The following is a 14,608-nucleotide window of genomic DNA, read 5'->3' as shown; positions in this document are numbered from 1 at the left end:
AATAACGAATTATTCCAAATGGCCTCAAAATACATTAGTTGGAGTTGTTGAATTTGCAAGGACGACTTTGGAATGTTTCAAATCTCATTGATAGAGCTTGCCAACTTAGATATTGCCCAAATTTTAAAATTAAATAATCTTTTTGGGATTAAGTAGGAGACCATGAAATAGTATTTAATATTTTCATAATAAGTTGGTGACTTCGATCCAAGTTGGATTGATATTGATTGAGAAAAATTCATTTAAAGTACATTAAAAAAATCCTTCAAACTATGACGTGCACCCTTTCTATTAGAAAATAAATTCTATGGATTAAATTGAATTAAGACTTTATCCATTTTATTTAAACGACTAAGTTTTGAATAAGATGATGGCATTCTTTATATATTAGTAATTAGGATTTATTAGAGTTATAGTTGAGTTTGTTGAAATCTATAGATAACTATGTGTTTGACTTAAGTATTGTTCATTTAATGTTGATGTACACATAGTGTGTGTATATATACTTCTTAATCAGTCCCCTCAGATGGATTTAATGGTTAACACATAAGGTATTGTCATAATGAAATCTGAAGTTCGAATCTCGGTAAAATCGAGCTAAATACTTTCCTTATGTGCTAGTCACTATTCCAAAGGCTAATAGCTACCCGTAATTTACCTCCTCCGTGTTGGCCAAATCCTAAGCTTTAAAAAAAATTTGTACTAAATGTGCACAAGATGGACAACATATCAAACTTATTTATTCTAGTTAAATAACATTATTAATCTAGCTTATTAAAAATATAGAATTATTCAATTTTGGTAAATAGTTTTTGACTTTTTATATTATCTCAAAATTGTTATTTTAATTTATTTGTTCACGGGAAAGAATTTTTGACCTAAAAAACATTTGAAAATAATAAAGTTGATTCCTATTTGAAGCTATATTTTTATTATGTGATAATTTTTTATGTTAAACGAACTATTATGATATAAGCAAATTTTTTTTAATAATCATCTATTAATATTTTGACTAATTTATATATATATTATATTTATTTTAAAATTTAACCATCATTTGAATGTGAGAAGAGTTAAATTGGTATAAAATATATGGAAAAGTCATTAAATAACTATTAGTAAAAATAATAAAGGATTCTTTTATTTTCTTAATTAGCAATATTTTTTATTTTAGCATGATTAGGGTAATCATCATTATTCTAAGTTATAGTAGTTGTGATCCTAACTACTATGTTATAAGTTATAACAGTTAACTACTAGTTTTAGTAACTATGATTAACTACTATAATAATATTACTATAAATTCATTAATTTTTTTTAAAAAAAATAAATAATTATTTATAAATTTTATGTTGAAATAATAATAATAATAATAAATTTAGGATAAAAAATAGAGTAAAAAAGTAAAATGCTGTTTTAATATTTTAAAAATGAAACACTGAATAACAAAAATAAAGAGTTTTTTATTTTTATTTTTAACCTATAAAATTAATAAATGTTAGGCATTTATTTATTTTTTGTTTTCCTTGATAATATTCTTACTAACCTAAGAATATTCAGTAAGAAACATTGATCATGCCTTTTATTGTCGAGTTGGAGTGCGGGCAACTACCACGGAGAGAGCATGTGATGCGACGAGACCGCTGATCCCGATCTGGAACATGGCTTCGCTGCCGCTGGGACCTCACCAACCCCCGCCGCCGCAGCCGGCCCACGACCCCGCCGCCGGCGCCCTTCTCTCCCTCGCCCCGCCTCACCTCACGGAAATGGCCGACAACAACAAGGTTCGCTTCCCTCTTTCCCCAACTTGCTGCTTTTCCCTGCCTTTTTGTGCCTTTTGCTTTTAGTGCGGGGACGAAGAATGAGTTCATCCTGCGGGTTTCTCTTCGGGTGAGCTTGATCTCGTTTGGGGATAGGTCGCTGGAGGGATTTCTTGGCGTCCCCGCTGCGGATCTCGTTGGCAAATTGGGTTGGAGTTGTTTTTAGCATAAGCTGTTCGATCTGAGGAATTGAGGGAGCTTGTTTCGTCGCCTTTTTTAGTACTGAACTAGGCTCGAGAAGCTGGCTTCTTGCATCTGATCCATGCTGCTCCGATCGGTTTCTTTAATCATTTTTGTTGATTTGCACTTGTGATCTCCTGCTCAGCCCCGTGTTTGTCTTTTGGTTTGGAATGTTGATGAGCTGCTTTTGTTAGGTCATCGGGACCCTATATTTCAAGACCGCTGAGATACAGTTAGAATTTATTCTTTTTATGTTTGCTGTGTTTAAGGTTTTCGGTGTGAGTCCTCGGCAGAAGTAAATTCTAGGTTTTATTTTCATTTTTTTAAAGGTTTGTGTTGTGATCTTACACTTAAAATCGCTTCTCTTTGGCATGATAGATTCTCTTGATTCGGTACTTTTCACATGGCATACATTCTATTTCATCAACATGCTTTGCTTCGTGTTCACTTGCTAGACAATGCATCTGAGCTTTGCTTGCAGTGAAGGTTGATGAGTTATTCTTCTTTGACACTTTCTATTGTTATTTTGCTTGTCTCACCTGCAATCCTGCATTCTTTAACCTATTTGATGCTATCTCTGGTGGCTTTGTTTCTCCCCCTCTGCGCTCTTTGCTGTGCAGTGTTTTATGTTTGAGCTATTAAGTAGAATGGTTAGTTGTTTTCTTATTAATTTGATCCATGCAGCATTTTTTTTGTCTTTCTCATGTTTAACTGCCTTACAATACTTATTAGAAGTTTCCACCTTTGTCCAATTTGTTGCAGCAAGAATCTGTTGTTGAAGCTAGTGAATCAGTCACTGGTCATATCATCTCCACAACTATCGGAGGCAAGAATGGGGAACCAAAGCAGGTTATGTGCATATACTTGTATTATCATGTGAAGCGAGATCTTAAGTTGATTCTTCAGCTCACACTTTATTCTGATTTGTTCTTGACATGCAGACCATTAGTTACATGGCAGAGCGTGTCGTGGGGACTGGTTCTTTTGGAATTGTATTCCAGGTTTTGTGTAAATACATCACTAGGTTTCTGGTGCGATTGTCTATTGTATTGTTCTAGACTCAAATGGTTCCTCTGCCAGGCCAAATGCTTGGAATCAGGAGAAACAGTTGCCATAAAGAAGGTTTTACAGGATAAGAGATACAAAAATCGTGAGCTTCAATTGATGCGCTTCATGGATCATCCAAATGTGATTTCGCTCAAGCACTGTTTCTTCTCCACTACAGTCAGAGATGAGCTTTTCCTTAACCTTGTTATGGAATATGTACCTGAATCTCTATACGGTGTCCTTAGGCATTACAGCAGTGCCAACCAGAGGATGCCACTTATACATGTTAAACTGTACACATACCAGGTATTTTTGCCCATTTTTTTAACCACTTTATTGCCATATGAATAAGGTAGTAACTTAGATAGTTTGTGCAGATATTCAGGGGGCTGGCTTATATCCATACAGTTTCAGGAGTTTGTCACAGAGATTTAAAGCCACAAAATGTTCTGGTTGGTTTCATAACTTTATATTACAGGAAGTTGCTTGTTTTCTTTTAGTAAAATTATTTCCTTTTGCATTCACTGCACGTTCTGCAGGTTGACCCACTTACTCACCAAGTCAAGATATGTGATTTTGGAAGCGCAAAAGTCCTGGTATGCTCAACTTTCCATCAAACTTGTGCCATTGTACTTATTTATTGTGGGAAATATTTTGAGGCTTTAGACTGTTTGGGTCATCATAACTCACTATGGTAATTCCTTAAAAAATTCTGCCCATTTGCGTATACACAATTAATATTAGGACAGTAAACATTCTTAACAGATGGGATTTGTACATCCAAAACCATTTGCATTATATGGTTAGTTCCAGCTGTGCTTAACTACTGAAAAACTAAAATAGAGCCTAGCATTTCTCTAGTCTAAGAGTTAGTCTTTCTATGATGCCTTAATGATGTAACTCCTTAATAGAATGGAAACCGATGCCAAAAGCTTGGATGGTGGTGCCAATGGTTTGCTAGATGTTATATATATATATATATAAAGTTCTGTAGCATTTCCCATACTCCAAACTTACAGGAGTACATGTTTTGTGTTTCTCTCATGTGTGCGCTGGGGATCTTGAATCAAGTGCTAAATGATGGTGCCACAACATGACTAACTGCCACGTCAATCGTGATTAATGTCTTATCTCTCTGAAGGGAAATGTGGCTTCTAGAATAAGAAACTAAGCAAAGAATTTTATCCTTGAACGTTTGCCGTCTTGTTTAGTACAATGAAGATCATTTTTGAAGGCTCCACAAGCATGTTTTGCAGTTAACCACTTGTTTTCATTAAACACTTTCAGTGCTTTTTACATGTATATTGATTCTTAACTTTTGTGCTATGTATTTCTATCCATTTTGAACAAAAGAGAACTATATGTCATTTTAGTAGCTTTACTGAAGTGATACAAAAGGTTACATCTGTGTTCTATGAGCTGACCAAGGCATCTGTTTCTTCTATAGTCGTGTATACAGCTTTGAAGTCCTCAGTTTCTAGCCAGTACCTTTTCTTTTCTTGGATTCTTGCAATTATTATATTAGTGCAAGAATGATCTTTCATAGACTGAATGTTTCTCCCATTAGCCACGTGACAATCTGTACACCTTGCTTAAATCTAGAATTGACATTGCTTTGGGCTGAACACATCCTGATTCAGAGTTAAATATATCACACAGTGTGCATCTATCGTAATACTTTGCTAATTTCCTCAACACATTATGGTTATCTGTGATGCTCCTACAATAGCTAGGTAGCAAGGGAGGTGCATCCATAGTGTCTTTTGTTAGTTATAGATATATATTGCCCCAATTATAATTTTGTGCTTCTAGTAAAAGTGGTCCTTCCTTTGTCATATTGTGCTCATCTTTCATTTCATGTTGTTATTTCTTACCAGGTTAAGGGCGAAGCAAACATTTCTTATATTTGTTCTCGCTATTACCGTGCTCCAGAGCTCATTTTTGGTGCAACAGAATATACATCATCGATTGATGTTTGGTCAGCTGGTTGTGTTCTTGCTGAATTACTACTTGGCCAGGTAAGCATTGCTGAGTTGATATATTCTTGACAAGAAGAATTTGTAGGATGACAGATTTTCATCATCCAACTTCTTTGAATTTGTCAGCCATTATTTCCTGGTGAAAGTGCTGTTGATCAGCTTGTCCAGATAATCAAGGTATAAATTTCGTGGATTCATTTTGTTTCTAATTTGGGTATATATCATTTCAAAGTTTGCAATAATTGATGAAATGCTATGATTTAGGTTCTTGGAACCCCAACCCGTGAAGAAATTCGGTGTATGAATCCTAACTACACAGAATTTAGATTTCCACAGATAAAAGCTCACCCATGGCACAAGGTAAATCTCACACCATTGTCTAATCTATTGAAGAAATATACTTCTGAAATTTGGGTGAACTGGAAGGGATATATTGTATAATGATTTGGGATGTGTTCCTTTTATGAGCAGTTTAATTATTGTGTAAAATAAATCAAAGTATTTATAACTGCAGACCTATCATGCATCATGCTGTAGGTCCTATCATGCTGGTGTGTGATGATAGATTTGTTGGGTGACCCATTACAAAAGCTCGAGCTATTGGGAAAAGGCCGGCCGAAATCTATTATTGGGCTTCTGCTTTATACAAAGTCAAATTTGATTGTGTGACTGCTTACCGCACCATGCCATTATTTTAACCCTACAAATGTGATTTTTACCTGCTTGAAAAGTTTGCTATTCTGCAACAGGGACTATCTAGTGCCATACTTTTTTTTACTAAGACTGGATAATAGTTGTCAAATATATTTCTGTAATTTAAAAGTTTCAATGGAATGGGATATTGTCAATATTATGCATAATGAACCTTTTTTCAAGGATAAAATATGTAACAAATTATGATTTGCAGATTTTCCATAAGCGAATGCCTCCTGAAGCTATTGATCTCATTTCACGCCTACTCCAATACTCCCCAGATTTTCGGTGCTCTGCAGTAAGTTCTTTCCTCTATTTTTCAGACTACTGATTATAAAAAATAATTCTTGCATTTGTTGACTCACTCATGTGCTCTTTCCCTTGACTTTCCTCCACCTATTTTGTCCAGCTTGAAGCATGTGCCCATCCATTTTTCAATGAGCTACGAGAACCCAATATGCGATTGCCAAATGGGCGTCCTCTTCCTCCTCTTTTTAACTTCAAGCAAGAAGTATGCAAATTTTTCTATCTTAACTCAGTCAGTGCTTTGGTTTTCTATATTGATTGACTATTTTATCCTCTTTGCATATATTACCCTGTGTTGTCGGTGCCATGCTGCACCTGCATCATGTATTTCATCTTACCTGCTAGTACTCGCAACTGCAATGGCAAGTTTTCTATATGGAGATAGATGACCTGCATCATGTTATAAATAATTGATAATTTCTAACTTGAATCAGTTATGCTAAAAATCATATACCAGATATCTTACTAGATCGTATGTTTGTTTGTATTAGAAAATCATAAGAATTGTATTCTGAGACTATCCATGCTGACTGGTGATTTTTTTTTTTTTATCTAATTGGATGGTAAAACTGATGATAGATTCAGGGTGCTGATTATTAAATGTGTTTTTTTCAAAAAAAGAGTGAGAAGATCAATTAAAAGTATAATTATTTTTTAATTCCAAATTGTTTATGATTGAAAAAACACAAATTTTGATTCCATGGATGCTTTCAAGAGGCATTTGTTCTCAATAAATGAAAGTTGATCCATGGCAATGATGTACCATTGAGAAGTTCCGCTAGCCTTGTCAGGTGTTGTTCCCTATTCTTCCTTTTCTTAATATTTTCAAGTATAAATATTCTTATTATTCTAGGTAAAAGTACCAATTAGTACCATCAATGGTTAGGTGCGTGACATATGAAGAACGTAGCAACATGTACAAAGAGCTTTGACTCGATTTCAAATAATTGAAACTTCGTTTCCTACAATCAAATCCTACCTTGGAACTAGGTGATATTGGAACCACCTTAACCCATCTGTTCCCCATATCCCATCTATTCCACTCCAGCTGAGTTGCAATTGACTTGACTGGACCACCTCAAGCCCTAGCCAAACTGCTACCAGTTTGGGCAAGTTAGACCCGTTCCAACAATTTACCATGTATACATTAATTAGGCATATGATATTATCTATAAATTTGATCGAAAAACTTATTGGTTAGTGTCATGATGCTTGGTCTTTTATGCAGTTAGCCGGAGCATCGCCAGAACTCATAAACAGACTGATTCCAGAACACATGGGGCGACAATCTGGTCTTAATTTCCTGCATTCAGCCGGCACATAAGCTTGAAGTCTCAAAACTCTTATTCCTAGAACACATCAATAGTTAGCACATAGGAGAGAAAGCTTAGGACGAGGACGAGCTTCCAGACTGTTTGGAGGAGTCTTATCCTAGCTTTTATTCAAGCTTTACAAACCATGATTTACTTGGGATCGTCATGCTAATCAAACTGATGATTCCAAGCAGTGGAATGCATGACTAGCGGTTATGGGTGCAGGTTTGTTTTTCCAATGTTGTTTGCCTGTTATTGAACGTCGCATTGCTGTGTTCCATGCAGTAGCCTCTTTTTTCTTTGTTTCTACATCATAGCCAATGTGCTACCTACCTCATCCGGAGTTGTTTTGGAGGCTTCGAGCTGGAACTTGCAAATCTATGTAATGTTTAAGTAATGCATAGTTTGTACTTCTATTATTTTTCCTTCCCGCAGGTGTCGTTGTTGTTGGTCTGTAGATTATTTGAATCTTGAATTTGCTATCGAATATTTTCACTTTGCACTCATGAAATTATTATTGTGATATCGTTCGCCTTTAATAAATTAAATTTAAAGGCGTTGGAAAGTTAACTCTATGTTTTGAGAAATAAATATTGATGAACATGGATGGCGAAGAATTCGAGCATGATCGGACTCCTGGAAAAGTACCTGAGCGACTACCTCTCCAATTACAAAGGTACATTCATTCCTCCACCTTAATTAGTTACATGCATGCGTTCAACCCCATGGCCAGGCCACCTCCTCCATCAACTCAGCCACCACCATCTCTTCGAGCTGGCCGACCACCTCCGCCGCTGCCTCCCCTCCCAGGCCGGCCCTCCACCCATCGTCCCACACGGCATTCAGAGCCACATCTTTGCACTCCAGGTCCCTCTCCAGCTTCACGTAAAGACCATCCCTCTCACTGCCATGTCCATGTCCAATGACCACACTGTACTCCCCAATTAGCTTCCTGATTCCCTTGCAGATCTCCCCTGCCAGATCATGCGTCGACGATCCACGCCCAGACGAGCTAGTCGCGAACCGAGGATGGTGCGCCAGCAGCTCCTGATATCGTCTTCTGCGCTGTAACAACTCGCGTGCGCAGCCCAGGTACAAATCGGTGGTTTCTGCGTTGGTGCTTGTCGCTTCATAAATAGTGCTCAGCTGGCAAGCTTCGAGGAGCGAGTTGTCAAGATGCTTCTTCACCTCGCCTGCAACTCTTTTATTAGCGTTGCCAAGGCGGTTGTTGATGGAATCCGAAGGGCGGCGACTTGCTCCAACAAATTGGCTGGTTTTGGCCCTGATTTCGCAGTCGATCTTCCCATCTTTATCGGAATGCTCTGTTACCGATTGTAGGAGAAAGAGTTAATGATCATTTAAGTTTATAAGTTTGGGTGTCACATAAATTGTGTGATTTGACTCTTCTAATTTGTCCGACTAACCCTTTTGAATCCACTTGATCTATTCGACCATTGAACCCATAAGTTTGATTGGCATGTCTGACTAGTTCATCTGACTGACTTTGCATTATAGACATGATTAAACCATTTTGAACCATCTCTACTAGAATAACTTGATCAAGGTTCGACTTAACCGATTTGACTCATGTGCTAGAACCACTGGATCCTATTAACCCACTCAATTTGATTAATTTCCAATTGGTTCATCTAATTTAATTTAGCAATTGATTTGATAAGGTCATATGACCCACTTATCTGTTTGACCAAAGTGCCCTCCTTGTCAATCGGCCATCAGTTCGCTGAGCTCAATAGACCAACTAACCAACTAATGCTGTCGGCTTTCTCACTTATTATATATATATATATATATATATATATATACACACAAAGACAACTATTCCTAAATTCATTAGCAAAGAAATATTCTCAATTATTTGTTTGCGATAATAATGCTTGTTTCAATGCTAATTAATTCACAGAGAATAAACTATCTAGCTACTTACATGAAATGAGTCAAAAGTAGCATAATTTTCCTAAAAGAAAGCATGATGGGATGGCGTACCATTATTGGAAGGTCGCGAGCTGTCTTTGTTAGACTGAGCAGGTGAAATATCCATTACCATTACTGACGCATCATCTTCTCCCTTACTCGTCCCTTCAACTTTCTCGCTGGAAGTCTAGGAAAACAGAGGCCAGATATCAACCATCCATGCCACAATTTGTATGGTTTAAGACTCCAACAACACACCAAACAGAGCAAAAATAAGAAAAATTTAACCTTGAGTTTGGCATTAATCTTTTGTGCTGGTTTTACTCCAGTAGCTAATTTCTTTCCAGGACTTGTTACAGAGTGGTTCATACTGCTCTTTGCACTCGACGTCGCTGTAGTTTTCTTCGCCTGAGGCAATGGTTGGTGCTCGATATTGTCCTTCTTCAATCTACTGGAGGAGTTCAAGGGCTCTTGTTCCTCTTCTTCGCGGCCCCAAGTTGGTTTTTGCATCGCTATCGCACAGAAATTGGCGTCTGAGAAACTGGAGCCATCAAGCTTCGCAGCCTTCTCTCGCTCGATGATGCTCAGCAGAGTCACTCTCTCCAGCGCACCGTCGCGAGACACGCTTGGACTCTCCCTCTCGGGCTTGACCTTGGTTGCGGCTGCGGCGGCGGCGGTGGCGGTGGCGGTGGCTGTTTCTCTTGCAGGGAGCTCTTCCAGGCCCATGAGCCTTGCGGTCAAATTGGGAGTTGCCATCTTTCCTTGAGGTCGTCGTAAATTCTTCTCTGGATTCTTGATCTCTATCGCCTCCTCCTCCTCCTCCTCTCGGAACGACGAGCCGAATTCGCCGCTTCTGATGTAGGACCGTAACGATCTGCTAGAAGATGCTTTGTCGTCTTCGCGAGAGCTCAACAGCAAGCTCTCTCTGATCACCTTCTTGACCTCCTCCTCCTCTTCATGGCAGCAGCTCCTCCAGGAGCAGCTCCCGAATTGCTCACCTTCCTCTGCTCCGAGCTTTCTCCCCACCTCTACCTTCTCCTCCTCCTTCGCGTTGGCCGTCACGCTCAAAGAATCCTCCAGAAGGACGCCGCTGGGGACGCGCTTGCTTCTCCCATCGAAATTCTGCACCTTGAACAACGAGTTGATCATCTGTGCCAGTTTTCGAGCTCGCCGGGAAATCTCCAGCAGCTGCATGTCGCTGCTCTCTGCGCTGCTCATCCTCCTCACTCCTCCACAATCTTAGCTTGCAACAAACAAACAATTAACTAACCTCTTCAATCTTCCGCAACCATTTTCCTCAAACAAATTTCAAAGAAACTAATTAATGAAGAGAAAAGGGAAGATTTTGATTGATTACCTCAAGTCAGAAAGTCGAGGAGAGTGGAAATGGAGTGACAATTAGGGGAAGAGCTTTAACAAGTGCCGGGAGGGTGACAGAAATTGCGTGAGCTGTGTGCGTGTGTGTTGATTGGACGAAGCAATTGTAGCAAGGTTGCAGCAAGATGCTGCTCTCTCCTCGCTCATTCAATGTGAGTAATGCTGGTAGGGACAATGCATACAGTCGTTCTGTAAATGGTCTAATGATAAATAAATACACAAATATTATAAATAAATAAATAAAGAATTAACCATATATATATATCGATATTTAAGGATGTCATTAATTATTTAATGAACATCCACAATTTTCGGATCTTCTCCACTTTGCCTCACCAAATTAACCTCCTATTTTCTTCTCCTTCCTTAATTCTCCTCCTCCTCTCTAAATTAAAACGTGCATCTCTTCATCTCTCATCATTTGTTCCTCTCTTCTAGCTAGCAACATTAATTAAGCTTTGATCGATCGATATATCAATCTCTATTTGCATGCATTCATGCATGATCACTTCAATCTCTACGTCCTGCCAAATGGAAATGTAGCAATTGTTACGTTCGATTTGTTTGATTCTTCATTGATTTATTAGTTTGTACCAATGACGCGAGAAGGCGCGGTTGAGATCTCCGGCCGTCGTGCACAGAGCGTCGACTTGGGCAGCATAGGAGAAGATGGGGGGTCGACGTTGGCGGCCTTGACAGAGGACAACAATGTGTCGTCGCTCAAGTGCCAAAGCTCAAAAACCTTGAGCAGTGAGCCCTTAACGGAAGGAGCACCACAACCAACCGCCGCCCCGAAATCAAGAACTGGACCACCTCCGGACGTGGAGTTGATAAAGGAGAAGTTCGCCAAGCTTCTGCTCGGCGAAGACATGTCTGGTGCAGGCACAGGAGTTTCCTCAGCTCTGGCTCTCTCCAATGCCATTACTAATCTCGCAGGTTCGATTAACTTCTTCACATTTCCATTTCCATTTCAAAGCTAATTTTTGAAATACTACTTGTTCAGCTTCCGTTTTCGGAGAACAATGGCGCGTGGAACCGATGTCAGATGAACGGAAAGCGAGGTGGAGAAAAGAAGTAGACTGGCTCTTGTCAGTCACCGATTACATTGTGGAATTCGTCGCCACTCAACAGACTACCGACGACGGCAAACATATGGAGGTACTTAATTAATTACTCATCGAATTGCATTTGATCTAGTTTCACACATGCATGTCGTCCGCAGATAATGGTCACTCAACAGCGAAAAGACCTTCGCATGAGCATCCCGGCCCTTCGGAAGCTCGACGCCATGCTCATCGTAAGAGATTCAATGATTTTTCATATTCAAATTTGGATTAATCTGATACTTAGCCTCGATCGATCGATCAATTGATCGGTCTTATAATAATAATCCAGGGCTACTTGGACAATTTCAAGGGTCCAAAAGAGTTTTGGTACTTGTCGAGAGATGCCAAGGATTCTGAAAAGGGACAGAGAGCCGACGATAAGTGGTGGCTTCCGACTGTGAAAGTCCCCGAGAATGGATTGTCGGAGGAATCCCGGAAATGGATTCAGCATCAGAAAGAGCTCGTCGGCCAGGTGCTCAAAGCCGCCCAAGCTATCAACGCCAATGTCCTCATGGAAATGGAGATCCCTGACGACTATATCGAAAACCTCCCCAAGGTATGCAACACTTTACCTTCGATCATTTCATTTCATTCTCAATCTCAACATGAACGTTGTTGGATTTGTCTCCTCGGATGAGTCTAGTGACTAGTGCATGAAATATTGTCATAATGAGGTCTGGGGTTCGAATCTCGGCAAAGTCGAGATAAATACCTCCTTTATGTGCTAGTCACTATTCCAAAGACTAGTAGCATGTTGACCTTGAGACAAATTGACGAAGACACTGGGACGAACGTATTCGTCCTTCTTTTCTTTTCTTTTTTTTTTGCCACGATGAACGTTGTTGGATTTATTTAATTTCACAGAATGGAAGATCAAGCCTCGGAGACTCACTCTACAAGTACATAACAGACGAAGGGTTCGACGCAGAGGCGTTCCTCGAGACCATCGACTTATCCACCGAGCACAAGATCGCCGACCTGAAAAATCGCATCGAAGCATCCGTCGTCATCTGGAAGAGGAAGATGAACAACAAGGAAGTGAAGTCGTCGTGGGCCACGGTGACGGGGGGCGTCACGAATGTAGTCTCGGGCATCAGTTGGGAGAAGCGAGGCTTGTTCGAAGACAGAGCAGAGACCATTCTGCTCATTCTGAAGCACCGATTCCCCGGCATTCCTCAATCAAACCTGGACATAAGCAAGATCGAATACAACAAGGATGTGGGCTATGCCATCCTCGAAAGCTACTCCAGAGTCTTGGAGAGTTTGGCATTCACTGTGATGTCGCGCATTGAAGACGTCCTTCGCGCGGACTCCTGCGCTCGGAATCTGTCTCGTGATGGTTCGATGAAGAATAAGCCTCCGGAGGCGGACTCAGAGCCGGCGACGGCGGACGTGGAGGAAGTCGCTCAGCTCCTGAAAATACAGTCGAATGACTCCATGACGCTGTCGGATTTCATGGACTGGCAGTTCGACAAAGATACACTGGCAGAGGAGGAAGACCCTGCAGGGAACGCAGACAAAATGGCGAGCTTGGAGGAATCAAAGTCGGCGAAGAAATCCCCAAATGTTTCAGCTAACAATAAGAAGTTTTACTATTTGGAGAAGTTGGTGTATTGGGAGCCTCAACATCAATCATAAGTTTTGGCAGCTTCAACAATCAAAAGTTTTGGCAGCTTCAACAATCAACATCGATCGATCAACAACGAGATCAACTTATGAGTAATATAAGATATACCAACTGTTATATATATAACTAAACAAGATTCATTGTAGATGTTTTGTATTTAACGTCAAAGGAGAAGAAGATATGTATTAATTCTTTTTAAGTTATGTATATCATTGAGTATTAAAAAGAAAATTAAATGTAATTGAAAGACTACTATTTGATTTTTACCAACTCATCGATGCAGGGGATATCAATTCTTTAGGCAGACATTGTTGAAATCTCAGAAGTCGTTGTAAATTCTTCACTTATCCATTAGATTGGACATTAGCACCACGTTAAAGAGTCAAGTTGGAAACTATACCTTTCAAATGTGCCCAGCTTCCATCAACTTATTGATTTATGCTTGAATCAATTGATTATGCTAGGGCAAAAATTCTGTCGATTTATGCTTGAGTCAAGTTTGTTTTCTGCCAACTAATCGATGTAGGAGAGAGGAAAATAATCCTTTGGGAAGACTTTGATTAGATTTCGGAAATCAATGGAGACCCTTGCATATCGTGCCCATCGGATTAGACACTGGTACTCTTTTGAGGAGCCAAGTTGAGAATTATACCTTTCGGATGTGCCCAACTTCCATCAACTTGTCGATTTCTGCTTGAATTACTAGATTCTGCTTGGGCAAAAAGCTCCATTTCTTCTACCGGACTAGCCAAACATACGAAAGTGTGTTCAGCTGATGAGCTATCATAGTCAGAAAAGTACCTGTGACTTCTTTGATGACCAGGTGAAAATATTATGGTTACACGATAGACGCATAACCAAGTCTTGCTTGAACCTTGAGTGAAGGTCTACAACTACTTAGGTGGTCCCTTCCGGTCGGTCGGGACGTATTTGCACGTCTTTGTGGCGGCCTTCTATCGATCGGGGTATCGACGCCTTTTGGACGACTTGTACTGCCATATCCTGAGTTCGACGAGCATTTCGTGAGTCGGACTAGATTATATCAACATAGTATTTTCTTATTAATGACTGGTCCCTTTTCACTTTCCCGACCTCGCTTCCCACTAGAAACTTAATTTTTTAATAAAAAGTGGAGATTACTACTTGTAAATCACTTAACGTAGGCCTACCAAGTATAATGTAATAAGCGAAAGCTGTGTTCACAACAATGGAGGGCGTCCGCCTATTC

At 39.6% G+C, this 14,608-nt stretch overlaps 3 protein-coding genes across 4 annotated transcripts; 2 read left to right on the top strand and 1 right to left on the bottom strand.

Moving 5' to 3' along the window:
* Positions 1 to 1,564: 1,564 nt before the first annotated feature.
* LOC121989823 (shaggy-related protein kinase eta-like) lies at positions 1,565 to 7,757 on the top strand. The gene is made up of 12 exons (XM_042544100.1): positions 1,565 to 1,784; positions 2,763 to 2,849; positions 2,942 to 3,001; positions 3,081 to 3,353; positions 3,425 to 3,499; positions 3,587 to 3,643; positions 4,925 to 5,065; positions 5,153 to 5,203; positions 5,291 to 5,386; positions 5,934 to 6,017; positions 6,129 to 6,230; positions 7,254 to 7,757. The coding sequence occupies exons 1-12, from the start codon at positions 1,662 to 1,664 to the stop codon at positions 7,347 to 7,349; spliced, it is 1,245 nt and encodes a 414-aa protein (XP_042400034.1). The 5' UTR covers positions 1,565 to 1,661; the 3' UTR covers positions 7,350 to 7,757.
* A 139-nt stretch (positions 7,758 to 7,896) lies between these two features.
* Positions 7,897 to 10,804, bottom strand: LOC121989818. 2 transcript variants are annotated; one of them, XM_042544093.1, is made up of 4 exons: positions 10,628 to 10,804; positions 9,559 to 10,508; positions 9,343 to 9,457; positions 7,897 to 8,660 (listed from the first exon to the last, which is right to left on the bottom strand). In XM_042544093.1, exons 2-4 carry the CDS (start codon positions 10,486 to 10,488, stop codon positions 8,056 to 8,058), a joined length of 1,650 nt encoding a protein of 549 aa, XP_042400027.1. In that variant the 5' UTR covers positions 10,489 to 10,508; positions 10,628 to 10,804; the 3' UTR covers positions 7,897 to 8,055. The 2 variants fall into 2 exon arrangements, with proteins under 2 accessions (XP_042400027.1, XP_042400028.1); XM_042544094.1 differs by having other exon boundaries at positions 9,559 to 10,513; positions 10,628 to 10,770.
* Positions 10,805 to 10,999: 195 nt separating this feature from the next.
* On the top strand, positions 11,000 to 13,545 carry LOC121989819 (rop guanine nucleotide exchange factor 9-like). Its single transcript, XM_042544095.1, has 5 exons — positions 11,000 to 11,583; positions 11,651 to 11,805; positions 11,870 to 11,944; positions 12,043 to 12,309; positions 12,618 to 13,545. The coding sequence occupies exons 1-5, from the start codon at positions 11,244 to 11,246 to the stop codon at positions 13,389 to 13,391; spliced, it is 1,611 nt and encodes a 536-aa protein (XP_042400029.1). The 5' UTR covers positions 11,000 to 11,243; the 3' UTR covers positions 13,392 to 13,545.
* The last annotated feature ends 1,063 nt before the right edge of the window (positions 13,546 to 14,608 follow it).

This window comes from Zingiber officinale, chromosome 6B, assembly GCF_018446385.1.
Source record: "Zingiber officinale cultivar Zhangliang chromosome 6B, Zo_v1.1, whole genome shotgun sequence".
Classification (NCBI taxonomy): Eukaryota; Viridiplantae; Streptophyta; class Magnoliopsida; order Zingiberales; family Zingiberaceae; genus Zingiber; species Zingiber officinale.
Note: the sequence above shows the minus strand (reverse complement) of the source record. Positions and strands in the feature narration are given on the sequence as shown.

Excerpts from the sequence above, each read along its gene's own strand:
- LOC121989823 (XM_042544100.1), top strand. The coding sequence starts at position 1,662 with ATGGCTTCGCTGCCGCTGGGACCTCACCAACCCCCGCCGCCGCAGCCG. Across the intron at positions 5,066-5,152 it reads CTGAATTACTACTTGGCCAG|CCATTATTTCCTGGTGAAAG; the intron begins GTAAGCATTGCT and ends TGAATTTGTCAG. Across the intron at positions 5,204-5,290 it reads AGCTTGTCCAGATAATCAAG|GTTCTTGGAACCCCAACCCG; the intron begins GTATAAATTTCG and ends GCTATGATTTAG.
- LOC121989818 (XM_042544093.1), bottom strand. The coding sequence starts at position 10,488 with ATGAGCAGCGCAGAGAGCAGCGACATGCAGCTGCTGGAGATTTCCCGG. Across the intron at positions 9,458-9,558 it reads AGATTAATGCCAAACTCAAG|ACTTCCAGCGAGAAAGTTGA; the intron begins GTTAAATTTTTC and ends CTGTTTTCCTAG. Across the intron at positions 8,661-9,342 it reads CTCGCGACCTTCCAATAATG|AGCATTCCGATAAAGATGGG; the intron begins GTACGCCATCCC and ends AATCGGTAACAG.
- LOC121989819 (XM_042544095.1), top strand. The coding sequence starts at position 11,244 with ATGACGCGAGAAGGCGCGGTTGAGATCTCCGGCCGTCGTGCACAGAGC. Across the intron at positions 11,806-11,869 it reads ACGACGGCAAACATATGGAG|ATAATGGTCACTCAACAGCG; the intron begins GTACTTAATTAA and ends TGTCGTCCGCAG. Across the intron at positions 11,945-12,042 it reads AGCTCGACGCCATGCTCATC|GGCTACTTGGACAATTTCAA; the intron begins GTAAGAGATTCA and ends ATAATAATCCAG.